This window comes from Scyliorhinus torazame, chromosome 6, assembly GCF_047496885.1.
Source record: "Scyliorhinus torazame isolate Kashiwa2021f chromosome 6, sScyTor2.1, whole genome shotgun sequence".
Taxonomy (NCBI): Eukaryota; Metazoa; Chordata; class Chondrichthyes; order Carcharhiniformes; family Scyliorhinidae; genus Scyliorhinus; species Scyliorhinus torazame.
In genome coordinates this window covers 228187627-228215314 of record NC_092712.1, presented here as the reverse complement: position 1 = coordinate 228215314, position 27688 = coordinate 228187627, and the positions used below count along the sequence as shown (strand labels likewise).

The 27688-nt window shown below is 41.9% G+C and overlaps 1 protein-coding gene and 1 long non-coding RNA gene across 2 annotated transcripts in view; both read left to right on the top strand.

The window, feature by feature from the left end:
- The window catches only part of LOC140425779 (uncharacterized), a 29909-nt gene extending 14940 nt beyond the window's left edge, over positions 1-14969 (top strand). Inside the window, exons 2-3 of the long non-coding RNA XR_011947997.1 lie at positions 13846-13904; positions 14929-14969. This is a non-coding gene — a long non-coding RNA (uncharacterized lncRNA). The remainder of the gene's footprint in view (positions 1-13845; positions 13905-14928) is intronic.
- A 1268-nt stretch (positions 14970-16237) lies between these two features.
- The window catches only part of ice1 (KIAA0947-like (H. sapiens)), a 66269-nt gene continuing 54818 nt past the window's right edge, over positions 16238-27688 (top strand). Inside the window, exons 1-6 of the mRNA XM_072509491.1 lie at positions 16238-16474; positions 17727-17838; positions 18474-18550; positions 19624-19661; positions 24053-24135; positions 26978-27014. Coding sequence (XP_072365592.1) covers positions 17803-17838; positions 18474-18550; positions 19624-19661; positions 24053-24135; positions 26978-27014 — 271 coding nt within the window. The 5' untranslated portion in view covers positions 16238-16474; positions 17727-17802. The remainder of the gene's footprint in view (positions 16475-17726; positions 17839-18473; positions 18551-19623; positions 19662-24052; positions 24136-26977; positions 27015-27688) is intronic.

Sequence of the window (27688 nt, the reverse complement as noted above, 5' to 3'; positions counted from 1 at the left end):
TGCATTCTATGAGTGAATCAAAAAATGTATTGTTAGCAGCAAAAGCTAGGTTCTGTGAATTTTACTTTTGACTGTGCATGCCCTGGTAAATACCTAGGGAATGTTTACACAACTGCCATTCAATCAGATTGTCCCAATTGTGTCATAAACCACAAGTGAATTTTAAATGGTTTATTCCCGTTATCTCCAGTTTGATTGCAGCTTTGAAATTGATCCCTGTTTATTTTTTATAAAGCGCACTGGTTGTTTGACACTAAAGCTTTTTGCTTCCTGCGTTTTGACTGTGGAGAATGAAATCTGCAGATTTTAATTCATATTTCAATATTTAAAGTTGTCTAGGGTGAATTATGATCAAACTACTATTTTACCGTTTTGATAAACTGACACCTCAGTACAGAAAACTCTATGCTTCTTATTCTAGCGTTGGTAACATTGCCAATATTGATTGCACTAATTTATCAGATTTGTTAATTAAATATATTTGATATAAATGGTCTGTCAAACTTGGGTTTCTTGTCTTGTCACACTTTAAATGTCACACTTGTAGCTCCATCTCACATTAAAGGAAATAAAAGCAGTCATTTAGAATGTTTTGGAGAAACTCTCCTGTTACAGAAAATATCAGTCAGGATAACTGCAGCTTCTTGATTGACTTAATTCCTGTTTTAAAAGCCAGTTGAGGCGGTTTCTCATCTTCAGCATTAATTTCAGTTACATTCTGAATGAGGAAACCCAATGTTTATTTAGATATCCCAGGCAGAAAGACACAACTTCATTTCCCACCAGTCCTTCTTTCACATGGACAAGTTACAACATTGTGAGTTTTCTTTCTTTATTGTGTATGGGCATGAAGCCTCTGCCTTGATGTACTTAACATCATCTTATCTTTCTTTGGCTTCTTGCCACATTTTCTTTTTACATGCGGTACTTTGAGTAATTGCTCATTACAGAAGTCCCAACTAACTATTCTATTTCCTCTTCTGAAAAGACAACTTGCATTTTTGTAGCTCATTTAACATCGATCCAGTTATTAACTCTCCCTTACTTCTTTTGAAGATTTTTTCTCTCAAATGATCAGTGATTCACAGCATCCATTCAGTTTTTATTTCTCTCATTTGCCTGCATCCTCACCTTCGTGCCATAAACACTTCTTTTAACACTTTATAACATATTTACCTCCAATATTCTTCAATCTGTTACACCAATTATTTGCTAATGTCCCATGACAGCCTCAACTCATGGATCATGCTTTCAGAAACAATCTGTCAAACTTTGGCCTCCTGCCTTAATTTACGTGGTATTGCTGTTCTTGTCAATCTGTTTTTCTTTTGACTTGAACGTAGAAGATGCACTGTACACGTAACTTGATGCATAGCTCTGTGTTGTGAGTTCAACATACCTTCAGAATTCCTCGCCTGCATTTTCTTCTTATCTGCTATGGTCGCTCTAAATTCTTTCTTCCCACGGCCACTTCTTTGCTAATTTTGAGCAGAACCAGATTGCTCTCCCATTTAATAGTGGATATCAGAATCCCTGGTTACAATTCAATATCAACAGATCCTAATGGGCTTTGCAAACATAATGATTTTATTTAGGTGGCAGCTTCCTTATTCCTGAATTCTCTTCTGTTTCTGATATGCATCCAGCATTAGAGTGTTTGCATGACTTAGGTAGCAACATTTCCCCAATAAGTCTTTAGGATGGTCTTCCTAATTGTATTGTCAAGATTTGAATGCCCAAATGTTTCCATTTCTCAATTGCGGGAAGTAGCACAAAGTGCTAACGTCAGGGTGAAGAGTTGGGGTTTAACAAATGACTGCCAGTGATGACAGTCAGCAGCATCGTACCCAGAGGGAAAGTGGAGTTTATGCTGCATAACTTTTTACAGACACTTTGCTGACCAATAGCAATTAACTTCTGTTGAACTGCAGAATGTGTTCGTTCCCTTGTGTAATGCACAGATTGCTTTGAATGTTTTGCATGACAAAATTCTCTCAAGTAGGCGGACTGAGCAGGCAGAATCTACATGCTCCTGTAGATTAGGTTGTTTAGGGGTACAGTCTTCCAACTTGTAATTCAACTGATTCAGAAGCATTATTAGAAGTTGTGTTGGAGGTTTACATTTTTCATTCTAAAATATGAGTATTATAATAAGGAAAATCCTAGGCCCAACCATCTTCAGCTGCTTCATCAATGACCCCATTTCCATCATGAGGTCAGAAATGGAAATGGGCTGGTTGAGCACAGTGGGCTAAACAGTTGGCTTGTAATGCAGAACAATGCCAGCAGCGTGGGTTCGATTCCCGTACCGGCCTCCCCGAACCGGTACTGGAATGTGGCGACTCGGGGCTTTTCACAGTAACTTCATTGAAGCCTACTTGTGACAATAAGCGATGATTATTATTAGATGACAATGTTCAGAACCATTTGCGACTCCTCAGATAGTGAAGCAGTCCATGTCCAAATGCAGCAAGACCTGAACAATATGCAGGCTTGGGATGACAAATGGCAAGTTACATTCGCGCTACACAAGTGCCAGGCAATGATCATCTCCTACAAGAGAGGATCTTCTTGACATTCAATGACATTAGCATAGCTGAATCTCCCATAATCAATATCTTGGGGGTTATCATTAACCAGAAACTGAACTGGACTAGCCACTGTGGCTACCTGGGCAAGTCAAAGGTTAGTAAGGGCAGCATGGTAGCACAGTAGTTAGCACTGTTGCTTCACAGCGCCAGGGACCCGGGTTCGAATCCCGGCTTAGGTCACTGTCTTTTCCGAGTCTGCAAGTTCTCCCCATGTCTGTGTGGGTTTCCTCCGACAAGTGCCAGAGGAGATTCACAAGAATGATACCTGGAAGGAAAAGCTTGTTGTATGCGGAACAGTTGAGGACTCTGGGTCTGTACTCGTTGGAGTTTAGAAGGATGAGGGGGGTTTCTTACTGAACCTTGCAGGATACTGCGAGGCCTGGATAGAGTGGATGTGGAGAGGATGTTTCCATTTGTGGGAACAACTAGAACCAGAGGACACAATCTCAGACTAAAGGGACGATCCTTTAAAATGGGGATGAGGAGGACCTCCTTCAGCCAGAGGGTGGTGAATCTGTGGAACTCTTTGCCGCAGAGGGCTGTGGAGGCCAAATCACTGAGTGTCTTTAAGATAGAGATAGACAGGTTCTTGATTGATAAGGGGATCAGGGATTATGGGGAGAAGGCAGGAGAATGTCGATGAGAAAAATATCAGCCATAATTGAATGACGGAGCAGACTTGATGGGCCGAGTGGCCTAATTCTGCTCCTATGTCTTATGATCCCGAAAGATGTGCTTGCTAGGTGAATTGGACATTCTGAATTCTCCCCCGGTGTACCTGAACAGGTGCCGTAGTGTGGCAACTGGGGAATTTTCACAGTAACTCCATTGCAGTATTAATGTAAGTCTACTTGTGACACTTATTATTTAGGAATCCTACACCTAATAATTCAACACCTGACCCCTGCCCCCAAAAAAGACTGTCCACCATCTACAAGGCAGTAGTCAGGAATGTAACTAGCCTGGATGAGTTCAGTTCCAACAACACTTGAGAAGCTTAATACCATTCAGGACAAAGCAGCCCGCTTGTTTGCTACCTCTACTGCAACCATTCAATTGTTCCAGCACCGATGCACAGTAGTAGCCATGTGTACCATCTACAAGATACACTGCAGTAACTCACCAAGGTTCCTCAGACAGCACCTTCCAAATCCACGACCATCTAAAAGGACAAAAGCAGTAGACATCTGGGAACCCCAACCACCTGGAGGTTCCCCTCCAAATCACGCACCACCCCAACTTGGAAATATATCGGCGTTCCTTCACTGTTGCTGGGGCAACCTCCTGGAACTTCCTCCCTGACAGCACAATAGGTGTACCTACACCTCAGGGACTGCAGCGATTCAAGAAGGGAACTCATCATCGCCATCTGAAGGGCTACTAGGGATGGGCAATAAATGCTGGTTTAGACTGTGGTGCCCACATCCTGCAAACCAAGAAAATAATATATACACCCGAGCCCTCAAGAAATTACATTGCAAAGCACCTAAAGCTCCAGAAAGGTTCTGTAATTCTTAAATTGGTCAAATTTCTAAGTTTTCACCTCATGCACAGTATTATAGCCTCATTGGGACACTGATATCAGAGTAGTTTTCACTGTCATTTTAATATAAGACACTTTTAGAAGTGCCCTAACAGTTAAAAAAAGTTGACAATTGCTGAAAATACTCAGATAAGGCAGCATCTGTAGAGGGAGAAACAGAATTGAAAATTTTGGGTCGATGACAAGAACTCTTTTTTTTCTCTCCACAGATTCTGCCTGACCTGTTAGGTTTTTCCATCTTTTTCTATTTTCATTTTCGATTTTCAGTATCTGACTTATTTTGCTTTTATATTTTTATAAAAATAATTGATTTCTGCCCTTTTTTCCTATTTTTCATTGCTTTCAACTTTTGTTTCCGAAACAAAGACTACTGTAGATTTTATGTCCTCTATGTAACATTTAGTTTGAATTCAGTCTAACTTGTTCGTGTGTGTTGTAATCGATGCAGCATTCCTTCTCTTAGGAATTTCACACTCACTCTGTCCAGAATGAAATTGGACTATAATTCCAGGATTAGATATAAATGCAAAACATAACACAGATCCGGACAAATGGGATAGATACAAAGACCAGCAAAAAGTCACAAAGCAGTTTATAAGGGCTACTAAAAAGGATTATGAAAGGGACAGCAAAACCAATAAAAAGAAATTTATAGTTATGTAAAGGGAAAATGGAAAATAGGCCCACTAAAAGCTGAAAGTCGAGATATTGTCAGTGATAATTGGGAAATGGCAGACATGTTGAACAATTACTTTGCCTCAGTATTTAATAATAATAATCGCTTATTGTCACAAGTAGGCTTCAATTAAGTTATTGTGAAAAGCCCCTAGTCGCCACATTCCGGCGCCTGTTCGGGGAGGCTGGTACGGGAATTGAACCCGCGCTGCTGGCATTGTTCTGCATTACAAGCCACCTATTTAGCCCACCCTACATTTGAAAAGGATGATAACTTGCCAGAAGTCCCGAAAAAATTAACAGTCAATAGAGGACAGGGACTTATGTTATGGGGGAGGCATTTTCAGAACCTCAAAATGTATCATAAAGTTCAACCAACCTCTCCCTTTAATGTATTTGTTGCTTTTCCTAGCACACGGCTTTTTCCCTAGGTGTGGGATTACAATTATGGACACGTGGGTTTTTAAACACAAAACACTGTTTATTCCATGAACTCAACTTAACATCTTAAATAAACATTGGATCTCTTAACACCCCTTACTTCAAAGATAACTCAGAAAATATTGCAACAGTAAATAACTCCTCAAAATGTTCCTTCAAACTTCCAAGAGACTTAACACCTTTAAACAAAATCACATCAGGTTAAAGGCTTTACAATTATGAGTTTAAATCACCCAAATGATCCAGATATGGTTTTTTATGGCAGGCATCACAGCTCACTGCAAACACAGACACACACAAGCTGTTTTTAAAACTTGCGATCTTTTGAAACACACAGACGCACACGAGCTGTTTTTAAACTGAAACTAAAAACTGCAAAATGGCTGACCTGAGCTCAGCCCCACCCACTCTCTGACATCACTGTTTTCTTAAAGGTACATTGTTTAAACATCCATGTCTTAAAGGTACTCTCACATGACACCTCCCCCCAAGAAAAAAAAAAACCATCATCTTCATGATGGTTTCATTTTTCACTTTTGCACCATCCACTAAGAAATGTACACAGTAAATATACTTTTTCGTTTTTTTAAAAAACAACACATTTAAACAGGTATAATAATATTGTCCATTTTTCTTTGTTCTTCCTCCAACCAAAATCCTTCTCGATTGGCAGTCTCTTTGAACAAAGTCTCTGCACGATCCATCCATTCCGCTACTCCTCGGCATTTCTCTTTAGAATCAGATACTTTAGTTCAATCTGACCACGAGTCCCTTGCAATTCTCCAATACAGGAGCATTGGTGATCACAGCTTTCAGGCAGTCAAATGCCTGTTGAAAGTCCGCTATCCATTGAAATGTTTTACGTTCCTTCAGCAATTCCATCAGTGGAGTAATCACGCCACAAATTTTTTGCACAACTGTTCGATCAAATTTATTCATGCTAGGAGATCGGATTATTTCCTTTCGTCTTGAGGGTATCGGAATCTCTGCAAAGAAAGTGATTCGGGCTTCTCCAAATTCACTTTCGGCTAGGTTCATCACCAAACTGCCTCCTGAAGTTGATCGAAGAACTCCACACAATGTTTTAAATGTTCTTTCCATGTCTGGAAGTTGGAAATAAAAGCAGATTGTCCCACTTTCTCCATGCAATCCTTCAAACGTGGGATAGGATAAGAGTCCGTTCTTGTAACTGCATTCACCTTTCGATAGTCCACACACAACTGTTGGGTACCGTCTGGTTTAGGTACCATCACTATGGGTGAGCTCCATTGGCTGCAACCCACTTCAATTATGCCATTCTTCAGCATACACTCAATCTCTCTGTTAACCTGTGCCAATTTTAAAGGATTAAGTCTATATGGATGTTGTTTGATAGGAACAGCATTTCCCACATCTACATCATGTATAGCCATTTTAGTACGTCCTAATTTATCTCTACAAACTTGCCCATGTGATATCAATAACTCTTTCAAGTCAGTTTGTTTTTCCTCTGGACGGTAAATTAACAATTCATCCCAATTTTTAAGAACATCCTCATTTTCCAATTAAATTTGAGGTATGTCAAATTCACAGTCATCTGGATTTGGTTTGTCACTTTGAGGTAGAATCATTAAAACCTCCTTTTTCTCTCCTTCCCTTTCAAAGTACCTTTTAAGCATATTCACATGACACACTCGGTGAGTCTTCCTTCTATCTGGTGTTTTTACCACATAATTCACCTCACTTAATTTCCTTTCAATCTGATACGGTCCACAAAACCTAGCTTTTAAAGGCTCACCTACCACTGGTAACAACACTAAAACTTTATCCCCACTGGCAAAACTACGAACTTTGGATTTCTTGTCCGCTACCCGTTTCATCACATTTTGTGCAACTTTCAAATGTTGTCCAGCCAATTCACCTGCTCTATTTAATCGTTCCCTAAAATTTGACACTTAATCAATAGTGTAATTTTTGATTTCTCACCCACCAATTTTTCCTTTATCAATTTAAGTGGTCCTCTTACCTCATGACCCAAAATTAGTTCAAAAGGATTAAATTTGGTAGACTCATTAGGTGCATCCCTAATTGCAAACAATATGAATGGGATTCCTTTATCCTAATCCTCTGGATAATTTTGCAATACGCCCTCAACATTGTCTTTAATGTCTGATGCCACCTTTCTAACGCTCCCTGTGATTCTGGATGGTACGCAGTTGATTTAAATTGTTTTATTCCTAAGCTGTCCATAACTTCTTTGAATAACTTTGAAGTAAAATTTGATCCTTGATCCGATTGAATTTCTGTGGGTAGTCCATATCTAGTAAAGAATTTAAATAACTCCTCCACAATCCTTTTAGCTGGAATGTTACGTGCTGGAATGGCCTCTGGAAACCTAGTAGACACATCCATTACAGTCAAAAGATATTGATTCCCACTTTTTGTTTTAGGAAGCGGTCCTACACAATCGTTTACGACCCTTGTAAAAGGTTCATCAAATGCTGGAATGGGTATTAAGGGCGCTGGTTTTATCACTGCTTGAGGTTTACCTATCACTTGACATGTATGACATGATTGACAAAATTTGACTACATCTTTATGTAGTCCAGGCCAATAAAAATGTTTCTGGATTTTAGCTTGAGTTTTCCTTATTCCCAAATGACCTCCCACTGGTACCTCATGTGCAACTAGCAACACCTGCTTTCTATACCCTACCGGCAATACTACTTGATGAACTTCTGCCCACCTTTCATCCGCCTGCATATGTACAGGTCTCCATTTTCTCATCAAGACATCATTTTTACGGTAATAACACTGGTATACTCTCAGATTCCTCTTCTGTATATGCTTTCAGATATATCCGTTTTATTTCTACATCTTTCTGTTGTAACTCCGCCAATTTTCCTGAACTAAAAATATCCGCCTAATCCTCCACCTGTTCTTGTTCTTTTTCAACCATCTGATCAAAAATCGTTTCTGATAATTGCACTTCAACTTCATCTTCACTCTTTGATTTCTCCTCTTGTCTTCACCTGTGACTTTGCGACCTTGTTACTACACAATCCGGAAAAATCCCAGGATATTCATCCTTCAACACTTCAGTTGACTGATTTTCCAATGGCTTATCAACCACAGTAGGCATCACTCCCACCTGCAGCCAGCTATATCATTACCCAAGATAAACTGTATTCCTGGACAAGATAGTTTATCTATTACTCCTACTATCACTTCACCACTCTTCACTGGACTTTCCAACCTTACCTTGTATAATGGAACGCTACTCCTCTCACCCTGAATTCCACACATCACCACCTTTTCTGGCAACATTCTTCCCAAACTACATAATTCCTCATCTCTTACCATTAAAAATTGACTAGTCCCTGTATCTCTTAAAATTGTGACTTCTTTACCTGCTCCTCCTGATACATATGAGTAAACTTTACCCACGCAAGTAAATTCTTTAAAGACACCTGGCACCTTCTGAATAATTGCTTCTTGAACAGGCTGTACAATTGTTTGCACCTCCTTTGCTTTCCTTTACCACTCTAATAAACCCCACTGTCTTATCCTGTTTTACCACATCAGCCTTCTCCGTGCTTTTCTTCAACCACCAACACTGTGACTTTACATGGCCTAGTTTATTACAATGAAAGCATTTGAAACATTTCATTTCTTTTTTACCCTCCTGGATTTCTTTTTTAATCTGAGGTACACTCTCTTTACTGTCTCCCATCAGATCACCTTTACCTTTACCACATGAGTATTTCTCATGTCCCCAGTATGTATCCCTCACCGGCTGAAACTGATGTCGAAAACCAATCTTTGATTTATGAACTAATTCATAATCATCTCCCATTTCCGCTGCTGATCTCGCAGTTTTAACCCTCTGTTCTTCCACATGAGTTCTCACTACATCAGGAATTGAATTTTTAAACTCCTCCACAAGTATAATTTCTCTGAGAGCTTCATACGTTTGGTCTATTTTCAAAGCCCTTATCCACCTGTCACAATTACTCTGTTTGAGCCTTTCAAACTCCATGTATCTTTGACCAAATTCTTTCCTTAAATTTCTAAACTTTTGTCTGTAAGCTTCAGGCACTAGCTCATATGCACTTAAGATGGATTTCTTCACCTCCTCATACGTTCCAGATACCTACTCCGGGAGTGATGCAAACACTTCACTAGCTCTACCTACTAGCTTTGTTTGAATCAGTAACATCCACATGTCCTGTGGCCATTTCATTTGTTTAGCTGCCTTCTAAAATGAAATGAAAAAGGCTTCCACTTCCTTCTCATCAAACCTTGGCAATGCTTGGACATATTTAAATAGATTCCCACCAAGCCTTCGACTATGATGCTCTTTCTCACTATCCTCATCACTGTCATCCCACTGTACGTTTCCCTTTACGTCTGCCAATTTTAATTGATTGTCATGTGTCATGGCCATTTTCTGAAGTTCAAACTCCCTCTCTTTATCTTTTTCCCTGATCTGTATCTCCCTTTCTTTCTCTTTTTGTTCTGCTGGGGCTATTCTTTCTTTTCTCCTTTCTTCTCTCTCCATTTCTTTTTCCTCTCTCTTTCTCTTTCTTTTTCCTCTCTCTCACTCTCTTATGCAAGCTGCTTTAATTCTTTCTAATGTTCCATTTGTTTAATTTGCAACTGAATTTTTGCCATTTCCAATGAGTCAAACTCTATCTCAGGCAACTTTAAATGCTTAACCAGTGCCAAAATTACCTCATCTTTTTGCATTTTGTCAGGTAATGTTAACTGCAATGTTCTTGCCAAATCTAACAGTCTGCTTTTCGTTTCTGTCCGTAAAGTACTACGTGTGACATTCTCCACCCCCAAAAACTTCTGAGCCTCTGAAAGAGCCAATGTTCACAACACTCTCCCCACTTAAACTAAAATACCACACTGAAAAAGCAACAATCCATCACTGTCTTTAAGTTCACAAAAGTCAATCCAATAGATAGACTTTTATCCCGGACGAGCCCCCAATTGTTATGGGCGAGGCGTTTTCAGAACCCCAAAATGTATCATGGAGTTCAACCAACCTCTCCCTTTAATATATTTGTTGCTTTTCCTAGCACACGGCTTTTTCCCTAGGTGTGGGATTACAATTATGGACACGTGGGTTTTTAAACACAGAACACTGTTTATTCCATGAATTCAACTTAACAGCTTAAATAAATATTGGATCTCTTTAACACCCCTTACTTCAAAGATAACTCAGAAAATATTGCAACAGTAAATAACTCCTTAAAATGTTTCTTCAAACTTCCAAGAGACTTAACACCTTTAAACAAAATCACATCAGGTTAAAGGCTTTACAATTATGAGTTTAAATCACCCAAATGATCCAGAGATGGTCTTTTATGGCAGCGATCCAGCTCACTGCAAACACAGACACACACAAGCTGTTTTTAAACTGAAACTAAAAACCTGCAAAATGGCTGAACTGAGCTCAGCCCCACCCACTATCTGACATCACTGTTTTCTTAAAGGTACATTGTTTAAACATCCATGTCTTAAAGGTACTCTCACATGACACTTAATACAATTAACGTAAGTACAGCACGGTAGCATTGTGGATAGCACAATTGCTTCACAGCTCCAGGGTCCCAGGTTGGGTCACTGTCTGTGCGGAGTCTGCACATCCTCCCCGTGTGTGCGTGGGTTTCCTCCGGGTGCTCCGGTTTCCTCTCACAGTCCAAAGATGTGCAGTTTAGGTGGATTGGCCATGATAAATTGCCCTTAGTGTCCAAAATTGCGCTTAGTGTTGGGTGGGGTTACTGGGTTATGGGGATAGGGTGGAGGTGTTGACCTTGGGTAGGGTGCTCTTTCCAAGAGCTGGTGCAGACTCGATGGGCTGAATGGCCTCCTTCTGCACTGTAAATTCTATAAATTCTATAATGGAACTAAGGAGTGACAAATCCCCAGGGCTTGACGGTTTCCATCCGAGGGTGTTAAAGGAAGTAATGGAGCACATTGTAAATGCCATAAGACCATAAGACAAAGGAGTGGTAGTAAGGCCATTCGGCCCATAGAGTCCACTCCACCATTCAATCATGGCTGATTTCAACTCCATTTACCCGCTCTCTCTCCATAGTCCTTAATTCCTCGAGAAATCAAGAATTTATCAACTTTTGTCTTAAAGGCACTCAACGTCCCGGCCTCCACCGCCCTCTGGCAATGAATTCCACAGACCCACCACTCTCTGGCTGAAGAAATTTCTCCTCCTCTCTGTTCTAAAGTGACTCCCTTTTATTCTAAGGCTGTGCCCCCGGGTCCTAGTCTCCCCTGCTAATGGAAACAACTTCCCTACGTCCACCCTATCTAAGCCATTCATTATCTTGTAAGTTTCTATTAGATCTCCCCTCAACCTCCTAAACTCCAATGAATATAATCCCAGGATCCTCAGACGTTCATCGTATGTTAGGCCTACCATTCCTGGGATCATCCCTAACTATGCCCTAACTATAATCTTTCAGAGTTCTCTAGATTCAGCTGTAGTCCCTCTGGATTGGAAAATTGCACATGTCACTCCACGTTTTAAGAAGGGTGAAAGCGCAAAACCAGGAAATTATAGACCTTAATATCTGTGGTGGGGAAATTGTTGGAGCCTGTACTCCGGGATGGGGTTACTGAACACCTTGAAAAATGTTGGTCGATCAGGGAGAGCCAGCATGGATTCATGAAGGGAAGGTCGTACCTGACTAACCTGATTGGATTTTTTGAAGAGGTGACTAGGTAGTGGACAGGGGAATGCCTATGGATGTCATTTATATGGACTTCCAGAAGGCATTTGACAAAGTCCCACACAAGAGACTCAGCCCACTGAGTTGAAGGCAAATAATTGGCATGGTTAGGAAATTGATTGAGTGGCAGGTGACAGAGAGTGGGGATAATGGGTAATTACTGTAATTGGCAGGAGGTGACTAATGGTGTACCATAGAGCCCTGTGTTGGGGCATCACTCACTGGGTTTATCGGCACTCTCTCCTCCGAGTCAGAAGGTTGTGGTACGAGTCCCCACTCCAAACCTGCGAGAATAAATAATTCAGGCCAACACTCCTGGTGCTAGTACTGAGCGAGTGCTGCATTGTCAGTGGGTCAGTACTTAGGGAGTGCTGCAGTGTCAGAGAGTCAGTACTAAGTGAGTGGTGCACAGCTGGAGGGTCAGTTCTGAGGGAGTTGTGCACAGTCGGAGGGTCAGTATTGAGTGCGTGCTGCACTGTCAGAGGTGTGACAAGGGTTAATGTAATATCATAGTTGACCACTAGATGGAGCTAGATGCAGAACTATATAAACACTGACTCTCAGGCTTCTGGGAGAGAGCTGGAGAGAGTGCAGAGGAGAGGTCTAGAGAGTGCAGAGCACAGTTATAGATAGACTATAGAGACTAGTGTCAGTAAAGTGTAGATTACTAGATTATTGCTTGCTAAATTCTATGAAATCAATTATTCACACTATCCATTAATGACTTGGATAACGGCAGAGAAAGTTATATGTCCAAATTTGTGGTTGATACAAAGTTAGGGGGCATTGTGGACAGCTGAGATGATAGCATGAAATTGCAAGGCGATATTGACAGACTAGATGAATGGGCAACATTGTGGCAGATGGAATTCCATGTAGCCAAGTATGAGGTTATCCATTTTGGACCAAAAAAGGATGGAGCAGGGTACTTTCTAAATGGAAAGCGGTTAGGTGCAGTTGATGACCAATGAGATGGGGGTTCAGGTGAATAAATTATTAAAATGCCATGAACAAGTACAGAAAATGATCAAAAAGGCTAATGGAATACTAGCTTTTATATCTAGAGGATTGAAGAATAAAGACACCAACGTTATGCTGCAGCTACAAAAACCCTGGTTAGACCCCACTTTTTTTTAATCGTCTTTATTGTCACAAGTAGGCATACGTTAACACTGTAATAAAGTTACTGTGAAAAGCCCCTGGTTGCCTGTTTGGGTACATGGAGGGAAAACTGACTATTGGTAGTGAGTTTTGTGATTCTCGATTGTTTCTTCTAAAATTCTGCATATAGTACTGAGGTGATATGAGCAGTAGATGCAGTTCATGAGGTAACACCTCTGCAGCAGAGTTTACAGGTTTTGTGTAGGAAGCATGTCCTATTTTTTGCATGAATATTAGAGTATTTGCTTTGATGAACACTGAAAAGCAATACGTGCGTCCATGTGAACAGATTGCAAATTCATTGTGAAATATGGGCAGTGTTGGTCAGAAAAACAACACTTCTAAGTAATGATGTGGAGATGCCGGCGTTGGACTGGGATGAGCACAGTAAGAAGTCTTACAACACCAGGTTAAAGTCCAACAGGTTTGTTTCGAATCACTAGCTTTCGGAGCGCTGCTCCTTCCTCAGCTCACTTGAGGAAGGAGCAGCGCTCCGAAAGCTAGTGATTTGAAACAAACCTGTTGGACTTTAACCTGGTGTTGTAAGACTTCTTACTGTACTTCAAAGTAAATTAGACCATCGCAAGGCTGAAGTTGATAACTTTCATGAGATAGATAAAGAAGATTGTTTGTTGTGTGAACATAGTTTATTGTATTTTCTGCATTTTAACATTGTAACTTTTGTTTATCCTTTCAGAATTTAAATGAATATGTAACTGCATTAATTGCACTGAAACAAAAAATAATTGACACCGAGTAAGTATATCAGTATATTTTATGCTCTGTCAAAAAAAAATTCTGTTTCTTGCTGTCAAGAAATATATCAATTTTTTAACAATGGTCCATCATTTCAAATACATTTTTCCGCATTGGCAATTTCTGCGACAAGCACCATAAATTAGACTGTTTATATCCCTTATCCTCTCTGTGGCTTTGATCATGGCAAACTATCTCAAATCCACCTCGACCTGCCTGCTGCCTTAACACGGTTGACCACCCCTTCCTCTGCCAACGTGTCTGCTTTGTTGTCCACCTGTGTGATTCTATTCTTATCTACCGGGGAATTACCCTGGGATACCTTTGCTTCTGGCTCCTACAGCATTGCCTCTCTAGCCTCCCAAAGATCTATCCTTATCACCTCTCCTGTTTATCAACCACATGCTGAAGCCATTATCTTTTTCATCGCCACAAATTCCATTCCGTAGGCACCAATGCCATCCCTCTCCTTGGCAATTGTCTTAAGGCTGGAGCAGTAAACTTTGTTTGACATATTTGACACCAAGATAAGCTTCTGACTACATATCCATTCCAAGTAAGATCTGTCTGTTATGTCCAACTCTATCCTTGCTGCAGCTCATCTGCTGGAACCTTTATCCATACCTTTAATTATTTAATGCACTCTTTGCCACCTTCCATAAACCTGAACTCATCTAAAACTCGGCCTGTATATTAACTCGCACCATGTTCTGTTCACCCATCAACCCTATGCTCGATAATTTATGTTGGCTTCTGGTCCTGCATCATCTCAATTTAAAAATTCTGATCCTCTGCTCCTGCAATTTTGTCCTTTTATGCACCCCTGATTTTAATTGCTCCACCTCGAGGGGGTGCGGCCTGGCCTAATCTCTTTTTCTCGCTCCATGTGAAATTATAATTGGTGATGCTCCTGTGAAGCACCGTCACTAGATTACAGACCCTCTACAAATGCAAGTTGTTGGTCTTGTTGAAAGACTGGTGTAAATAATTTGTGTAACAGCTAAATGTTTCTTTTCTCTTCCAGCCATGTTCTCACAGAATACCAGAAAAAGTGTGATGATATCCTTTATCTATGCATGATAAGTGTAGTAAACTGGATGGAAGTTTTTGACTTCAGAAATGCCAAATTTCCTGAGTTTCAGTTTTGTATGTTGTGCTTTTCTTATAAAGCTTTAGGTATGACGGAACTTATTGTTTACTCATTGATCTCCTATCATGTTCTCAAAGCCAAAGAAGAGAGGAAAATCAAGTGAGACAGTGAAGGGAAGGCAGACTCCAATGGAACCTCTTTCCACTCCACTTACTCGATCTTGCCCTTACTCTGTCTTACCCTATCAACTTATCCTTCTGTTCTTCTCACCCGTACAGACAGTTATAGCTTGTCCTTAAATGCAAATACAACTATGCTATTTGCATTATCTACTCCATGTAGTAACAAGTGCCTGATTCTCATCACTCGGAGTAAAATAATTTCTCCTGACTTTATTGGTCTGTGAAACGCTGAAACCCCACTGAGAAATGCAGCAAAAAATAATGAGCATGTAAATAACTGAGATTTGGGAATGGAAGATTATAGTTTCTTTAATCTTAAGCAATTTTTGGAACGTAGGTAAACAATATTGCATATATATTTTGGTCAGTTGTGATCTACGGTTTCAATAACATTAATGTATTATAGCAATGGGTGAACTGCTGTCTTGTTCAGGCTACAATGGAACAACAGTAAACAAACTGCATTGCAGGGGCTAAGCTATCTGTGAGACATATTTATATTCATTTGGTCCAATTTGTTTTTCAAGCTCCTCTTAATATACCTGTAGTTGTATTGTTAGAGTTGGGAGCTTTTATAATCATCAAAAGAAAAAAATAACTAACTTGGGGATTTTTCACAGAGGAGTATGGAGCAGCAGATCAAAATAGTGTTGGGATTCACATTAGTTTCTAAAAAGGAAATGGATAACTTGGCAACAGCAAATGGAGCTAAGTGGAGAACATTTGGAGAGCTGGTGTAGAGCAAAATGATAGCTTCCTGTGCTACAAAATTCTAAGTGGTTCTTTTTTTGTAATAATATTTAAATGTATGAAGGAACATTTTCAAAGCAAACTATTAAGTAACTGAAAAATGCTATCCAAATGCACTGAATCATGGCAGATTTTGCATTTGACAATGCGTAAATATGCTTAGGTGAAAACTCTGGATGATGGTTGGAAATCCCTTCAAAACAGTGCACTCAAAATTGAACCTATGTGCTCAAAAGTGGCAAATCCACCCAGGAGTGTGTATTTTGATGAGGTTTGTCTTTAGATTTCACTGTGAAGTATATTGACACACAATATTCACACACTTGAAAATAAGGTTAATTATGGTGCAAAATAAATCTAGTGTATCAGTCTTGTGATATGTCAAACAAGTAAAGTGAAGAAAATGTGGATCTAATAAAAATGCTGTACAACATTGATGTTGACTGATTTTAAAATTCACATTCTCCTTTACAACGGAGTTAATGTACATGTAAAAGGCTTACCTGTGTTTTCTTTAACAAAGTATTACAACTTCAAAAAACAGAAAGGTAAGACGATGTTTAATTTTTCGATCTTTTTTGATATGAATGGAATGCAGTGTTTTAGAATTGAAGGGTTAGCTTTCAGTGCTGAGGTTTTATTTTATACATTATTTAATTGCTATGAATAATTTGTTTGTGTTTTTATTTATCCATCTGCTATAGCCACACTAGATTTCATAAGCAAGCTAAGCTTTTTAAAAAATCTCTTAATTGTGTCTAAAACAATAGATTGAATATCCTGTCATTATTGTGGAAGTTGCTCCATTAGAATTATGAAGTGATAGGGAAGCACTGAGAAATTAATACTAGCCTGGATTTTCCCCCAGAAATCAAAAATGATCAAATAAGTGAGCACTTTGTGCTCTGACCTGAGGATTGAGACATTTGTAGAAAAGGATCATTGTAGTTAGGAAAATATTTTCTTTTGCCATATTTTATGTCCATCTTCCATTTCTGCAGATGTTGACTGTTCTTGGTTGTTCCCTGTTCTTTGGTGCTGTTCAGTATCTCACTCAAGTGGTTCTAATTACTGAATGAATTCAGGTAGAATATATTGCAGGCTCTTTGACAGTGAGCAGCATCAGCACTGAATATGATTCCCCCCCCCCCCCCCCCCCAGCCACCAGATAATTTACTTTCACTTTCCTATAGGGATCGCTGAATATACATCAGACATCAGGAGTCGGGCTTCTCCCCTATCTAATGCCACTGCTGCCTCACAGCATCGGGGACCTGGGTTCAATTCCGATGATTGTGTGGAGTTTGTACTTTCTCCTTGTGTTTACGTGGGTTTCCTTTGGGTGCTCCACTTTCCTCACACAGTCCAAAGATGATTAGGTTAGGTAGATTGGTCACGCTAAAATTGCCCCTTAATGTCCAGAGATGTGCAGGTTCGATGGGGTTACAGGGATAGGGCTGGGGAGTGGGCTTAGGTAGGGTACCTTTCAGAGGGTCGATGCAGAGTCGACGGGCCAAATGGCCTCCTTCTGCACTGTAGGAATTCTATGGACACTGTAGTCATTACAGTCACCGTAAGTTTGACCAACTAACTCAGAACAGGAAAAGAACTTCAGTATTCTTCTATTCATTTCATTCATATTATTATTATTATTCAATATAGTCTTTCATTCCATTTCTGAGCTGACTGGAATTAAGTCTCATATTTTGCAGATATATTTTTATCATTCACAGTCTGGTTTCATCCCATTCTTATTTGCTCCCTTGTGAGTGTTACTTTTTTAATGTTACCTCCTCATAGGGATTGTAAAACACTTCGAGATCAACTGGATGAGTTGTTGCAGAAATTTGCACCTGTGGAAAAATGCAAAGAAGAAATGGATGCCATGAGGGTGGAACTGGAAGAAAAGAGGGTAATATGGTCATCGATGAAAAAGGCTGTTAACCATAAAGTTAATGGGCGGCACGGTAGCACAGTAGTTAGCACTGTTGCTTCATAGCACCAGTGACCTGGGTTTGATTCCCGGCTTTGGTCACTGTCCGTGCGGAGTCTGCACGATCTCCCCGTGTCTGTGTGGGTTTCCTCCGGGTGCTCCGGTTTCCTCCCACAAGTCCTGAAAGACATGCTTGTTAGGTGAATTGGACATTCTGAATTCTCCCTCTGTGTACACGAACAGTCGCCGTAGTGTGGCGACATGGGGATTTTCACAGTAACTTCATTGTAGTGTTAATGTAAGCCTACTTGTGACACTAATAAAGACTATAAAGTTAAAAGGTCTTCAGAGACTATTTTCTCTCGAGTGCATGTTAATTACTGAACCTCTTTGGTTATGTGCATGAGATAATTGAGAGATTGTGTTAAATTTTTGCTCTTATTTTTATCGAGCCAGGTTAAATGTATGCTGAAGACTCATTAAAATAAAAACACATCTCATTGACAAGACATGAAATTGAAAAGTATTGGCCAACAGAAACTCTCCTATTTTCCCAAGTTAAAACAAAACAACCACTTGGAGACATTTCTAGTCTTTTTTGGTTTTCCTTGTAGAGCTCCATCAAGATGTACCAGCAGACCCATTTAGAATTCAACGAATTGCAGCAAGAACAGGCAAGAAATGATGCTGTGTGAGTACAGAGTTTTATATATGTCTCATGTACCGAAGTACAGTGAAAAGTATTGTTCTATGTACAGTTCAGACAGATCATTCCATACATGACAAAAAAATACATAGGGCAAACATAAATACATAATGTAAATACATAAACACAGGTATCGGGCGAATCATATAGGAGTGCAATACTACATAGTAGAGACGATGTGTGAAGAGATCAGATCAGTCCATAAGAGGGTCGTTTAGGAGCCTGGAATCAACGGGGAAGAAGCTGTTTTTGAATCTGTTAGTGTGTGTTTTCAGACTTTTGTATTTCCTGCCCAATGGAAGTAGATGGAAGAGTAAATAAGCCAGGTTGAAGGTGTCTTTGATTATGCTGCCCGCTTTTCCAAGGCAGCGGTAGGTGTAGACAGAGTCAATGGATGGGAGGCGGCTTCGCATGATGGATTGGGCTGTGCTCGCAACACTGTAGTTTCTTACGGTCTTGGGCCGAGCAGTTGCCATACCAGGCTGTGATGCAGTCAGATAGGATGCTATTTATGGTGCATCTGTAAAAGTTGGTAAGAGTTGATGTGGACTTGCCGAATTTTCTTACTTCCCTGAGAAAGTATAGGCCCTGTTATGCTTTCTTGGTGGTAGCCTCGGCTTGGGTGGACCAGGACTATTGGTGGTGATGTGCACACCTAGGAATTTGAAGCTGTCGACCATCTCCACCTCGGCCCCGTTGATGTAGACGGGTGTGTACGATAATTCACTTCCTGAAGTCAATGACCAGCTCTTTAGTTTTGCTGAAATTGAGGGACAGATTGTTGTCGTTACACCACTCCACCAGGTTCTCTATCTCTCTCCTGTATTCAAACTCGTCGTTATTCGAGATCCAACCCAGTAGGGTTGTGTCACCAGCAAACCTGCAGATGGAGTTGGAGCCAAATTTTGCCACACAGTTGTATGTGTACATTGAATATAGTAGGGGGCTAAGTACGCAGCCTTGCGGGGTCTCGGTATTGAGGACTATTGTGGAGGAGGTGTTGTTGTTTATTCTTACTGATTGTGATTTGATTTACTTTTCTCAACCTTGTGTCTTAGGAAGAAGAAATTGGAAAGCCGGGTGAAAAGAATGGAAGGTAACTCATAAAGTGTACTATTTTATTTTTAGAAACTTGCTTTCTTTGATTTTGGCACTTTGTACAGTTGAGTTCCTGGACAAAATAATCTGATAGCTATAAATTGCAAAAATGGTAGTGAGCTGTCTCATTTCAAACCTTGAAAAAAATAGTGCGCGATCTTCTGGCCACGCTGCTCCGGAAAAGCAGCTCCACGGAGAAGTGTGACCATTGAAAGCCGGGAGCCCTGGATCCAACTGGCTTGTAATCTCACGAGACATTGCAAGGAGCATCCCGCCCACAATGGGCGAGATCACGTTTTAGCAAATCTGCATATTAGAGCGACACAGTAAGCCTTACTCTAATGTATTTAATTTACTCTTAATTCATTTCATTTTCATTCATGTGCATATTCCCGAGGTACCTGAGGCTTTGGGATTCAATCCCTTCACCTCGGGCGAGCGCCTTTTTGTATTGGTCTCCACAAAGGAGGATCAGATGGAACGGCAGTCGTGGGGATCGGAGACCCCCAGCTACATGCTCTTTGGTGGTACGCTGTCACTGCTGGTGCCACCTGGGTACCCTGGCAGTGCCAGCCTGGCACCATTGCAGTGCCAGCCTGACACCCTGGCAGTGCCACCTGGGTGCCAGCCTGGCACTGCCAACGTGCCCAAGTGGCACTGGCAGGGTGCCAAGCTGGCATTTTTCTGTGCATGCGCAATTGGGCCGGTGTTGCCCACCATGGGAGTTGGTGGTGGGGGTGGCGGGGGACCCTTTCAAGTTGAATATTGGCTGGGAGGACGTCGAGAATTTTTTTTGTGGGCCTCGGAGATCCAGATGTCATTTTATAATGGCATCCTGATCTCTCGCTAGAATGGGGAGTCCGACGAGTGGCGCTCCCAGTTGTGAAAAACGGGGCTCTGTGCGGCCTCACCTGCGCGTTCCCTGTTTAGACCCCTTATTCAATGCGAGTAGCGTTGAATAGCCCTGTGTTTCTCAGCACTGTGAGTGCTGGGAAACATGCAGCTAAACGCGCTTGCTAAGGGACTTTGTTCCCTTTGGGAAGATCGTGCCCATTGTTGTTATTAGACCTTAACCTCTTGACTCCCAGCATACCCCAAAGATGCGCTAGGGAATTCCTCTTGAGGTTCCCACATAAGGGTTTACCCAGCAAATACCCAGAAGGGCTAACATCCCGAGGACAGTTGAGCTGGGCTGGTAACCATCCGACAAAGTGATTTAAATCAATAATTTTAGATGTTTCTGCCATTTTTATGCAGGTAGTTACTCTGAAAGAGTTAGAAGGAAATAAAAAAGTACTTCTAACTGCCGAGTAAGTATTTTAAACATACAGACCTAGCCCCACATGGTTTATCTCCAGACCTCCAGGGATCCCTCACTCTCAAAACCCCAAGCATCTCACCTGCACAGGATTCTCCAAACCCCACAACCTGACCTCTCTGGGCCCAACCCCCCCCCCCCTTCAAAATCCAGATCCCTGCCCCGCTAATGTCCCAACCACCAGACCCCACATCCTATTCACTTACCTGAGAAACGTACCTTCTCACTTTCAATGAGACCGTCAAATTAACCTGCTTTACGGCAGCTGGTGCCGTAAAAGGGCGGAGAGGGGGCGTGGCCTCCTTCACTCCACTTCATCGCCAAGCTGTGGATGCACTTTGCTTCTTCACCCAGCCTGAATCCTTGAGCGAGATAGGGACTTTCCATTTTAAGCACAGGTAAGTCAATACTTGGTGGTAATCCACAGCTGATTGCAATTCTGAGGCGGTTACGATATCTTTATTTTTCATATGACAGTCTATTCTGTTGGTAAATACTCGCTCCAAAGTTCTAGTAAAAACTTATACGGGGCCAGAAATGCATCCCGGCTGAGGAGGCCAAGCAGTGCTCTTCTGGGGTGTGGTGCACCATCAGCTGCTTCCATTGTGGCCATGTGGTGTTCCATCAGGAAATGGGCCCATGTCTGAGCATTGCTTGTGTACGCCAGAAGGCTGTGAATGAACACTATCGTGATGTCACACAGCCAAACCAAATTTGAGACATACAGGTCCAGACATCACTCTGAAAACGACAGGTGCAGTGAAACAAAGGAGAGGCGGTGGCGTAGTGGTATTGGCACTGGACAAGTAATCCAGATACCCAGGGTAATGCTCTGGGGACCCGGGTTCGAATCCCATCGCGGCAGATGGTGAAATTTGAATTCAATAAAAATCTGAAATTAAAAGTCTAATGGTGACCATGAAACCATTGTCGATTATCATAAAATCCCATCTGGTTCACTAACGTCCTTTAGGGAAGGAAATCTGCCGTCTTTACCTGGTCTGGCCTACACAAGACTCTTAACTGCCCTCTGAAATAGCCAAGCAAACTACTCAGTTCAGGGCAATTAGGGATGGGCAACAAATGTTGGCTCAGCCTGTGACACCCACATCCCAGGATCAATTTTTTTTTAATGTGCCCTTCACTAACCTTTCTTAAAAGCCAGACACCAAAATTGCAGGGAAAACAATTTCTAAGATCTTCTGCTATTGAAAAGTGGAAGTACGGAGGATTGTTTTTAGAGATACTGTGACATATTCCTGGATTTTCCAGTGAGTGTTGCATCATGACAGGGAGGGCAGCAGGTAGGGTGACCTGTCCAGCCAACAGCTGCAAATAGCAGTGCCTCTGGGTGTGCTGCACAGCAGGAGAGATAGAGCAGAGGCTGCAGAAAAGATTAGCATCTGCCAATTTGGAGCAAGGTTCTGCCATCTCCTTGACAATGAGAGGTGGCTATCTGGCAGGCCAACCAATGCACCCAGCAGGTTGATATGCATGCCCATCACGCTTCTGCATTCCTGTTCGCTTCTGCAACAAGTTCCTCAAATGAGTCCTTTTGATGCAGAGCCTGGCCATAACCTTGCCCTCTGGGCAGCAGTCAAAACAAATCATTCAGTACCCCTGACTTAGCTACAGCCCACTCGTACGTGCTGACGCATCATGTGCTGATGCTGACTCTAGCCTAGCCTCTAAGCTGGTGCCTGAGCTGATGCCAGCATTTGCCAGCTCAAGTGATGGTTCTCTTCATTGATACGGTGCTGTTCTCTCTTTTCCTTGGACTGCTTAGATGGCAGTTCTTTGGTGTCTGAAACTAGGAAACCAGAAGTAAAGTTTGGGGAAGGAAGGGTTCATGATCACACGATTGAGAACTTGCCAGATGGCAGGATTCTGGGAGTTGAGAAAGGCATAAGGCAGACTGTTATCTAAGGTACACTTACCCTCAATGTTCTCAGCGACACTAGATAACATGGGCTCTGTCACTGTCAGTTCCATGAGACTACGAGCTATCTCCTCTGGAACTCGAGAGGTGCAAGTGTCCTTTTGCCCCCATTAACTCTGCTCTGCCCTTTCTGTCACCATATTCTGCGAGAGAGAGAAGACAGAACATTTGTGATTGTGTAGCACAGTGTTTGAATAATGTTCCTGCCACAGCTGAAGAGCTGGAGGTATGTGTAGGCAACAAAAGGTGGGCATGAAGCTGGAAACATTGGTAGATATGTAAGGAAATGTAGAGTATCTGGATGTTAGTCCTGAATGCCAGGAAGTGCTGCTGGATGGCTGCTGGGTTTATGCATTAAGCAGCATGATAGCTTGATGGTGTGGTGATGATGGGAGCATTGAAGGTGAAATCATAGTCTCGCTCTTCCTGCCCACCACTCGGGCCTGCAGTGCTGCAACCATCACTCTGGAACCCTTTCTCTGCTTTAGTGTTCACTTTTCGATCATTTGAATTCCACTAATGTTATTCATCGCAGCTTCCTCTTCAGAGCGACAGCCTGACTCTAAGAAGAGCAAGCTAGCTGCACCACATGGTATCTCATAGCTCTGCTCAAGCCTCTGCTGAGTGAAGAGACAGCCAGCAATGCAAATAAAAAGGCAACAGTGCAGTAGCTTCTCAACCACACACTACAATTATATAGATGTGGTGGATACCCAAACTTGCACACTGCCCACCCCAATTGGAACCAATGCTGGCAGGTCACAGATCGCAACCCTTCTGTCCACCCCCCAGAGAACAAGGCAGGTGACATTCTAGTCCATAGTGTTTTGATAAAAGTTACTGCACCCATCCGCAGTCACAATATTAAAACAAATCCTTAAGTGCCCCTTTCTAGATAGCAAAGCATATCACTGTTGGTTCTAGAAATGTAAGTTTCAATGCAGGAAGGAGTACTTTTATGGAGCACCTGCAGTTTTACAACTCTGAACTTGTTAACTGGATAAACTCCATCTTGGTAATGAAGAAATATTACATTTTATTTCCATAAAATAATAAGTAAACAAATGTATTCCTGTGATTCCGTGCAAGTATGATTCATTTTGGGATTTCTTTTCCTTTCTTTCCAACGAAGAAACAACATCAAAACAAAATGCGGAAATAAAGCAGTTGAAAAAGGAGAAGACTACATTGGAAAGGAAGTTAAAGAAAACTCAGGTACAGTTGAAGTACTTTTAGGTTAAAGACAAGTGAAGCCAATTTTAAGAAATTACACTGCCTGTGAACAATTCTACCATTGCTTTCATAGACAAAAAAATGGGGGTGACTGTTGCATATCCCTGAAATTGTACCTTTTTAAATTTCTTGGACCTGGGAGCTTCAGTTTTTTCCTCCTTCCCCCTAGTACACTGAAGTTCTCTGAAGTTACAAGAAAGTATCCAGCCAGCTGTGTAGTATCTTACAATTCTGTAGTTTGAGTCACCGTGGTGGAAGTCTGAAATCAGGCCCTAAATGTTTGTAATGCGGCTGCCTAGCCAGTTTCCATTTGGCTACTGCATTAAACTAGGGTCTCACCTTGTTCAGATAATGCCATGGATTTTAAAGACTATCTGAAGAACAGCATGGGAAAGAAGTTCTCCTGTTACCTATTTATTTACTGGAGTACAATTTCATTTCAAATTTTGCTGATGCTACCAAACTTGGAGGAGTGGCAAACAGTGAAGATGGTACTGATCGACTGCAGTAAAATACAAGACAGGCTAGCAGAACAGGCAGACGAGTAGCAGAAGAAATTTAATGCAGAGAAGTATGAGATAATACATTTTAGCAGAACACTTAGGGAGAGGCATTATAGACTCAATCACACAGTTCTAAAGAGTCTGTAGGAACAGCAGGACCTGGTGTACAAATGCATAAATCTTTGAAGGTGACAGGACCTATTGAGAGAATGATTTGCAAAGGATTGGGGGTTTTACAAATAGAGGCATGGAGTAGAAAAGCAGCAGTGAAGTTGTGCTGAGCCTTTAAAAAGTTGTGGTTAGGTCACAACTAGAATATTGCATCCTGTTCTGATCACCATATATTAGAAAGGATATGAGAGGATGCAGAGGAGATTCACTCAAAAGTTTCAAGGATTTCAGCCGTTAGGTTGGTGAACCGTGGTTGTTCTCCTTGTAGCAAAGGCGATTGTGGGGAGATACGATAGAGATGCGTAAGATTATGAAGGGTTTGAATAAGGTAGTCAAAGAAAAAAACGTTGCCTTTAGCTGATAGTATGAGCACCAGATAACACAGATTTAAGGTTTCGGGCACGAAATTCAGGGTGAATTTACAGAAGAATTGATTTATGGAGGAGATGGTGATGGTCTAGAAATTGCTGTTCACGAAGGTGATGGAAGAAGAGACGATCAATGATTTCAAAGGAGAATTGGATGGTCATTTGGGGGAAATAAACTTCCAAGGCTATGGAATAGAGCTGGGGAATGGGACTGACTGGATTGATACACGGAGACGCGACAGGCTGAATAGCCACTTTCTGTGCCATAACATAATATGACTCTTCTGATTTCAAAGCGGACACATCGACTATGAAGTAGGTTGGGACATCTTGAGAATGTGAACTGCACGATATAAATGTAAATACTTTATCTTATATGATATTGCTCTTTAAAATAGAGAATACCAGCTCCCGCAGTCTGTCCTCGCCTTCAAGTTGAATGAAATTAAAATGAAATGAAATGAAAATCGCTTATTGTCACAAGTAGGCTTCAAATGAAGTTACTGTGAAAAGCCCCTAGTCGCCACATTCCGGCGCCTGTTCGGGGAGGCTGTTACTTCTTTCCTGCTTCTTTCTTTGAAAGTTGCTTCTTTCTGAGTCACAATCTTCGTTGCACACTGCCTTCCACTGAATAAACAGGGAATAATGCACTGCCACATTACACCATTGTTGGTCTGTGATGGGGTGAGCTGTACTGGCCAAATGGGGAATATACTTGAACCTATTTTAAGTACATCTGTACTTGCAGTGTTTGTTTTTCCTACATTCTTACCAGTTTCCTTTTTTTAAGCACAAGTTTCAATTTGTATCAAGTAAACTTCAAATCAAACAGCCTTTTATTGTATTTGGGGTTGGGGGCTTAACATTTGGGGGTTGAGATTGGAGAAACAAACATGAGACCAGCAAACTTAAACCATATATAGTGGGCGGGATTCTCCCATCGGGCAGCTAAGTGTTGACGCCGGCATAAAAACAGGAGTGTTTTACTCCGGCGTCAACAGGCCTTCCGGCGTCTGATTCTCTGGGCCACAGGGGCGGCACGGCACTCGAGCGGCCCATGCCGCTCCAGCTGCTGACCCCGGCGTCAATTGGGCGCCGCAGGGTCCGCGCATGTGCAGTGGCACTGGCGCCACCGTGCGTATACGCAGTGGCTTTCTTCTCCGCGCCGGCCCTGATGACAAATGGCGCAGGGCTACCGGAGCCGGCGCGGAAGATAGGAAGTCCCCAGCCTGAGAGGCCAGCCCGCCGATTGCTGGGCCCTGATTGCAGGCCAGGCCACAACGGAGGCCCCCCGGGGGCGGACCCCCCCCTACTCAGGCCGCCTCCGGACCCTTCAACGGCGAGGTCCGCCGGTTAAGAGCATGTTAGAACGGCGCCGCGGAGTTGGGTTTTTTGCTACGGCAGCTCGGCCCATTCAGGCCGTAGAATCGAGTGAGGGGGCCACTCTACCGGCGCCGCGCCGACCACGCCGATTTTCCACGCTGCGGGGGGTTGGGGAATCCCGTCAACAGTTTTTCAGCTTCAGATTATCATTATTCTTATCAATATAAATAACAGCAAAAAAACAGGATCACTCCATGGGCGCTGTAGTTCAATACGATTAAATTTGTCAAGATACGTGCTGGGGAACAATACACGGGGTATGGGGAATAATTGGATGCAACAACATTATGCCACGCTTGTCACATCTTTAACTGAAAGTTGCCTTAGGGGTGTTCCTTTGCGCTTAAAGGGTGTATCCTTTGTTGTTTTGAGGTTGGTAACCTATTTCTAAATCAACAGGATAAACTGATGCTACAGCAGAAGAACGGTATAAAAGGTAAGAACATAAGAACTAGGAGCAGGAGTAGGCCATCTGGCCCCTCGAGCCTGCTCCACCATTCGATGAGATCATGGCTGATATTTTGTGGACTCAGCTCCACTTTCTGGCTCGAACACCATAACCCTTAACCCTTTTATTCTTCCAAAAACTATTTATCTTTATCTTAAAAACATTTAATGAAGGAGCCTCTACTGCTTCACTGGGCAAGGAATTCCATAGATTCACAACCCTTTGGGTGAAGAAGTTCCTCCTAAATCTATTTCCCCTTATTTTGAGGCTATGCCCCCTAGTTCTGCTTTCACCCGCCAGTGGAAACAACCTGCCGGCATCTATCCTATCTATTCCCTTCATAATTTTCTATGTTTCTATAAGATCCCCCCTCATCCTTCTAAATTCCAACCAGGACAGTCCCAGTCTACTCAACCTCTCCTCGTAATCCAACCCCTTCAGCTCTGGGATTAACCTAATGAATCTCCTCTGTGCACCCTCCAGCGCCAGTATGTCCTTTCTCAGGTAAGGAGACCAAAACTGAATACAATACTCCAGGTGTGGCCTCACTAACACCTTATGCAATTGCAGCATAACCTCCCTAGTCTTAAACTCCATCCCTCGAGCAATGACGGACAAAATTTCATTCACCGCCTTAATCACCTGTTGCACCTGTAAACCAA